We start from the raw sequence: 7,500 nt of genomic DNA on the forward strand, positions 1-7,500 counted from the left end.
AAGACAACACTGGTTCATGCATCCTCCTGGTCCAAAATCTCTCAGTAACTGTTACAGTGGGGATTAAGACAACGTTGGTTCATGCATCCTCCTGGTCCAAAATCTCTCAGTAACTGTTACAGTGGGGATTAAGACAACGTTGGTTCATGCATCCTCCTGGTCCAAAATCTCTCAGTAACTGTTACAGTGGGGATTAAGACAACGTTGGTTCATGCATCCTCCTGGTCCAAAATCTCTCAGTAACTGTTACAGTGGGGATTAAGACAACGTTGGTTCATGCATCCTCCTGGTCCAAAATTTCTCAGTACGTGTCCCAGCCTTAATTTTGCACAGTGAAATCTGTTGTGACAAAAAGAGTAATACAATGCAATGGAGTGGAATTTAAAAACACTACTGGTTAGTTTATGCACCCTCCTGGTCCAAAATCTTGTGGTATCTGTTAGAGTGGAGTTTAAAAAACAATTGCTTTATGCATTCTCCTGGTCCAAAATCTCTTGGTACCTGTTACAGTGAATTTTGAAACACTATTAGTTTACGCAATATCCTGGTAAAAAATCTCTTGGTATCTGTTAGAGTTGAAAAAACTATTGGTTTATGCAATCTCCTGGTCCAAAATTTCTTGGTACCTGTTACAGTGAGTTTTGGAACACTGTTGGTTTACGCAATATCCTGGTCCAAACTATCTTGGTACATGTTGCAGTGAATTTTTAAACACTATTGATTTACGCAATATCCTGGTCCAAACTCTCTTCATACCCGTTACAGTGAATTTTGAAACACAATTGGTTTATGCAACCACCTGGTCCAAAATCTCCTGGTACCTGTTAGAGTGGAGTTCAGTAAACTATTGGTTTATGCATCTTCCAGGTTCAAAACATCCCGGTAACTGTTACAGTGGAGCTGTCAGAGATACAGAGATGCAGAGACAGAGACATACAGAGATGCAGAGATGCTGAGACAGAGACATACAGAGAGACAGAGAGACATGGACATAGACACATACACATACATAGACACAGAGACACAGACACACAATCACACACACACACTCTCTCTCTCTTTCTCTCTCTCTCTCTCTCACACACACACACACATAGACACACACACACAATCACACACACATAGACACACACACAATCACACACACACATACACACAATCACACACTCACACATAGACACACAAACGCACACACACACAGACACACAGAAGCACTGACTTGCGAGCGGTGTCGAAGTACTGCTCCTCGTTCTCTCGGATTTCGCCCCTCAGCTGCTTGCAGTACAGGTCCGTCCACAGCCTGTAGAGGCGCCACCTGTCGCCCACCTTCATCTTCCACAGCTCACTCACCTGTTGAAACACCACGCCACACGTCACACACCACTCACCTGCTGAAACACCACACCACACCACACGTCACACACCACTCACCTGTTGAAACACCACACCACACCACACGTCACACACCACTCACCTGTTGAAACACCACACCACACCACACGTCACACACCACTCACCTGTTGAAACACTACACCACACCACACGTCACACACCACTCACCTGTTGAAACACCACACCACACCACACGTCACACACCACTCACCTGTTGAAACACCACACCAAACCACACGTCACACACCACTCACCTGTTGAAACACCACACCACACCACACGTCACACACCACTCACCTGTTGAAACACCACACCACACCACACGTCACACACCACTCACCTGTTGAAACACCACACCACACCACACGTCACACACCACTCACCTGTTGTAAAAAAAACACTACATGTCACTCACCTCACCTGTTGAAACACCGCACATCACTCACCTGTTGAAGCACCACGCCACACCACACATCACACACCACTCACCTGTTGTAAAAAAAAAAACCACAATGTCGCTCACCTCACCTGTTGTAAAAACCACGCATGACTCACCTGTTGTAAAAACTACACGTCTCTCACCTCACCTGTTCAAACACCACACATCACTCACCTGTTGAAACACCACACCACACTTCACATCACACACCACACGCCACTCACCTGTTGTAAAAAAAAAAACACAATGTCACTCACCTCACCTGTTGTAAAAACCACACATGACTCACCTGTTGTAAAAACTACACGTCTCTCACCTCACCTGTTCAAACACCACACATCACTCACCTGTTGAAACACCACACCACACCACACTTCACACACCACACGCCACTCACCTGTTGTAAAAAAAAAACTACATGTCACTCACCTCACCTGTTGTAAAAACCACGCATGACTCACCTGTTGCAAAAACTACACGTCTCTCACCTCACCTGTTCAAACACCACACATCACTCACCTGTTGAAGCACCACGCCACACCACACGTCACTCACCTGTTGTAAAAAAACACCACAATGTCACTCACCTCACCTGTTGTAAAAACCACACATGACTCACCTGTTGTAAAAACTACAAGTCTCTCACCTCACCTGTTCAAACACCACACATCACTCACCTGTTGAAGCACCACGCCACACCACACATCACACACCACACGCCACTCACCTGTTGTAAAAAAACACCACAATGTCACTCACCTCACCTGTTGTAAAAACCACACATGACTCACCTGTTGTAAAAACTACAAGTCTCTCACCTCACCGGTTCAAACACCGCACATCACTCACCTGTTGAAGCACCACGCCACACCACACGTCACACACCACACCCCACTCACCTGTTGTAAAAAAAAACACATGTCACTCACCTCACCTGTTGTAAAAACTACACGTCTCTCACCTCACCTGTTCAAACACCACACATCACTCACCTGTTGAAACACCACGCCACACCACACGTTGAAACACCACGCCTCAATCACCTGTTCAAACACCGCACATCACTCACCTGTTGAAGCACCACGCCTCAATCACCTGTTCGAACACCGCACATCACTCACCTGTTCAAACACTGCACATCACTCACCTGTTCAAACACCACGCCTCACTCACCTGTTCAAACACCGCATATCACTCACCTGTTCAAACACCACGCCTCATTCACCTGTTCAAACACCGCATATCACTCACCTGTTGAAACAACACACCTCAATCACCTGTTCGAACACCACACATCACTCACCTGTTCAAACACCACACATCACTCACCTGTTCAAACACCGCACATCACTCACCTGTTCAAACACAGCACATCACTCACCTGTTCAGACACCACGCCTCAATCACCTGTTCAAACACCACACATCACTCACCTGTTCAAACACCACGCCTCACTCACCTGTTCAAACACCGCACATCACTCACCTGTTCAAACACCATGCCTCAATCACCTGTTCAAACACTGCACATCACTCACCTGTTGAAACACCACGCCTCACTCACCTGTTGAAACACCTCACATCACTCACCTGTTCAAACACCACGCATCAATCACCTGTTGAAACACCTCACATCACTCACCTGTTCAAACACCACGCTTCACTCACCTGTTCAAACACCGCACATCACTCACCTGTTCAAACACCATGCCTCAATCACCTGTTCAAACACTGCACATCACTCACCTGTTGAAACACCACGCCTCACTCACCTGTTCAAACACCGCACATCACTCACCTGTTGAAGCACCACACCTCAATCACCTGTTCAAACACTGCACATCACTCACCTGTTGAAACACCACGCCTCAATCACCTGTTCAAATACCTCACATCACTCACCTGTTCAAACACTGCACAGCACTCACCTGTTGAAACACCATGCCTCAATCACCTGTTCAAACACTGCACATCACTCACCTGTTCAAACACCGCACATCACTCACCCGTTGAAACACCACGAATCAATCACCTGTTCAAACACCGTACATCACTCAGTTGTTGAAACACCACGCCTCACTCACCTGTTCAAACACTGCACATCACTCACCTGTTGAAACACCACACATCACTCACCTGTTGAAACACCACGCCTCAATCACCTGTTCAAACACCGCACATCACTCACCTGTTGAAGCACCACGCCTCAATCACCTGTTCGAACACCGCACATCACTCACCTGTTCAAACACTGCACATCACTCACCTGTTCAAACACTGCACATCACTCACCTGTTGAAGCACTACACATCACTCACCTGTTGAAGCACCACGCCTCACTCACCTGTTCAAACACCGCACATCACTCACCTGTTCAAACACCATGCCTCAATCACCTGTTCAAACACTGCACATCACTCACCTGTTGAAACACCACGCCTCACTCACCTGTTGAAACACCGCACATCACTCACCTGTTCAAACACCACACATCACTCACCGGTTGAAACACCACGCCTCAATCACCTGTTCAAACACTGCACATCACTCACCTGTTGAAACACCACGCCTCACTCACCTGTTGAAGCACCACGCCTCAATCACCTGTTCAAACACCGCACATCATTCACCTGTTGAAACACCACGCCTCACTCACCTGTTGAAACACCGCACATCACTCACCTGTTCAAACACCACACATCACTCACCGGTTCAAACACCGCACATCACTCACCTGTTCAAACACCACACATCACTCACCGGTTCAAACACCTCACATCACTCACCTGTTCAAACACTGCACATCACTCACCTGTTCAAACACTGCACATCACTCACCTGTTCAAACACCACACATCACTCACCTGTTCAAACACCGCACATCACTCACCTGTTCAAACACCACACATCACTCACCTGTTCAAACACCATACATCACTCACCTGTTCAAACACCACGCCTCAATCACCTGTTCAAACACCACACATCACTCACCTGTTGAAACACCACGCTTCAATCACCTGTTCAAACACCGCACATCATTCACCTGTTCAAACACCACGCCTCAATCACCTGTTCAAACACCGCACATCACTCACCTGTTCAAACACCACACATCACTCACCTGTTCAAACACCATGCCTCAATCACCTGTTCAAACACTGCACATCACTCACCTGTTGAAACACCACGCCTCACTCACCTGTTCAAACACTGCACATCACTCACCTGTTGAAACACCTCACATCACTCACCAGTTCAAACACTGCACATCACTCACCTGTTCAAACACCGCACATCACTCACCTGTTCAAACACCGCACATCACTCACCTGTTCAAACACAGTACATCACTCACCTGTTCAAACACCACGCCTCATTCACCTGTTCAAACACCAACCCTCAATCACCTGTTCACACACTGCACATCACTCACCTGTTGAAACACCACACCTCAATCACCTGTTGAAGCACCACGCCTCAATCACCTGTTCAAACACCATACCTCACTCACCTGTTCAAACACCGCACATCACTCACCTGTTCAAACACCGTACATCACTCACCTGTTCAAACACCACGCCTCAATCACCTGTTCAAACACCACACATCACTCACCTGTTGAAACACTATGCCTCAATCACCTGTTCAAATACCACACATTTACCTGTTCAGCTTCATCCGTGAACAAAATGTGTCAACATTTACCTGTTCATCCATGGACAAAATGTATTGACGTTTACCTGTTCATCCATGGACAAAATGCCTCAACACTCACCCATTTACCTGTTAAGCTTCAATCAGGGACAAACTGTGTCAATATTTACCTGTCCATCCTCGTGCAGAGACAATGCGTCAATATCTATCTGTCAGCTTCAACCAGGGTCAAAGTGGGTCAACATTTACCTGTTCATCCTCATCCAGAGACAAAATGTGTCAATATCTACCTGTTAGCTTCAACCAGGGTCAAAGTGGGTCAATATTTACCTGTTCAATTTCACCCAGGTACAAAATGCGTCAATATCTACCTTTTAGCTTCAACCAGGGTCAAAGCGTGTCAACATTTACCTGTTCATCCTCATCCAGAGACAAAATGCGTCAACATCTACCTGTTAGCTTCAACCAGGGTCAAAGTGGGTCAACATTACCTGTTCATCCTCATCCACAGTCAAAATGTGTCAACATCTACCTGTCAGCTTCATCCAGGGTCAAAGTGGGCCAACATTTACCTGTTCAATATCTACCTGTTAGCTTCAACCAGGGTCAAAGTGGGTCAGCATTTACCTGTTCATCCTCATCCAGAGACAAAATGCGTCAATATCTACCTGTTAGCTTCAACCAGGGTCAAAGTGGGTCAACATTTACCTGTTCATCCTCATCCAGAGACAAAATGTGTCAATATCTACCTGCTAGCTTTATCCTGGGTCAAAGTGGGTCAACATTAACCTGTTCAATCTCACCCAGATACAAAATGCGTCAATATCTACCTGTTAGCTTCAACCAGGGTCAAAGTGGGTCAACATTTACCTGTTCATCCTCATCCAGAGACAAAATGCGTCAATATCTACCTGTTAGCTTCAACCAGGGTCAAAGTGGGTCAACATTTACCTGTTCATCCTCATCCAGAGACAAAATGCGTCAATATCTAACTGTTAGCTTCAACCAGGGTCAAAGTGGGTCAACATCTGCCTGTTCATCCTCATCCAGAGTCAAAATGTGTCAATATCTACCTGTTAGCTTCAACCAGGGTCAAAGTGGGTCAACATTTACCTGTTCATCCTCATCCAGAGACAAAATGCGTCAATATCTAACTGTTAGCTTCAACCAGGGTCAAAGTGGGTCAATATTTACCTGTTCATCCTCATCCAGAGACAAAATGCGTCAATATCTACCTGTTAGCTTCAACCAGGGTCAAAGTGGGTCAATATTTACCTGTTCATCCTCATCCAGAGACAAAATGCGTCAATATCTACCTGTTAGCTTCAACCAGGGTCAAAGTGGGTCAATATTTACCTGTTCATCCTCATCCAGAGACAAAAATTGCATTCAATGTTCACCTGTTCAGCTTCCTCCTCTGTCATTTTGTCAGTGCTTCGCAGCAGTGCCTGCAGTCGTCTCTTGTACTGGAGGGTCAGTTTCTTCAGATCGTCAGCCACCTCCTTGTCTTTCTCTTTGTTCGGCTTGCTGACGGTTCGGTCCTGAACGCTGACACTGTCCACGTCTGAGCAGAAATCCGAGATGTCAAGAGCAATGTGCTGCACTCTCAGAAGTCTGTTTTCCACTTCCATCTCTCTCTGGCGCTTTTTCACCCTCTCGGATTCCGTCTCTTCTCTGTCCAGGTCCACGTCATCAAAATCGATGCCTTCGAAGAAGAAATCGTCGTCATCATCATCAATGTCCAGTCTTCTTGACTGTGTATTGTCTCGGATTGACAAGAGAGTGTCAACTGTTTCATCATCATCATCATCATCATCATCAAATTCTTCTCCTAATTCTGAGGGAATGCTGAAAGGGTGGGGTGCTTGGTATTGTTGGAGAGCACTGACCACATCCTCGTACCGGGGAAGAGTCTTCTGACGGTGTTCAGCTTGATGCTTGAGTCTTTCATGTGCACGTTCCAGCTTCAGCCACTTCAAAATACCCGAGCCTTCTTGTCCCTTCCGAAGGTAC

At 46.3% G+C, this 7,500-nt stretch overlaps 1 protein-coding gene across 3 annotated transcripts in view; it reads right to left on the minus strand.

Annotated features, from left to right (window-relative positions):
- Positions 1 to 7,500, minus strand: part of LOC143275199 (NFX1-type zinc finger-containing protein 1-like) — a 71,298-nt gene that overhangs the window by 48,628 nt on the left and 15,170 nt on the right. For all 3 annotated transcript variants that reach the window (XM_076579170.1, XM_076579171.1, XM_076579169.1), the window contains exons 3-4: positions 6,888 to 7,500; positions 1,220 to 1,350 (exon numbers count right to left, since the gene is read on the minus strand). The exon at positions 6,888 to 7,500 is cut by the window's right edge and continues 1,938 nt beyond it. In XM_076579170.1, the coding sequence (XP_076435285.1) occupies positions 1,220 to 1,350; positions 6,888 to 7,500 (744 nt within the window). The remainder of the gene's footprint in view (positions 1 to 1,219; positions 1,351 to 6,887) is intronic.

Source organism: Babylonia areolata, chromosome 30 (genome assembly GCF_041734735.1).
Source record: "Babylonia areolata isolate BAREFJ2019XMU chromosome 30, ASM4173473v1, whole genome shotgun sequence".
NCBI lineage: Eukaryota > Metazoa > Mollusca > Gastropoda > Neogastropoda > Buccinidae > Babylonia > Babylonia areolata.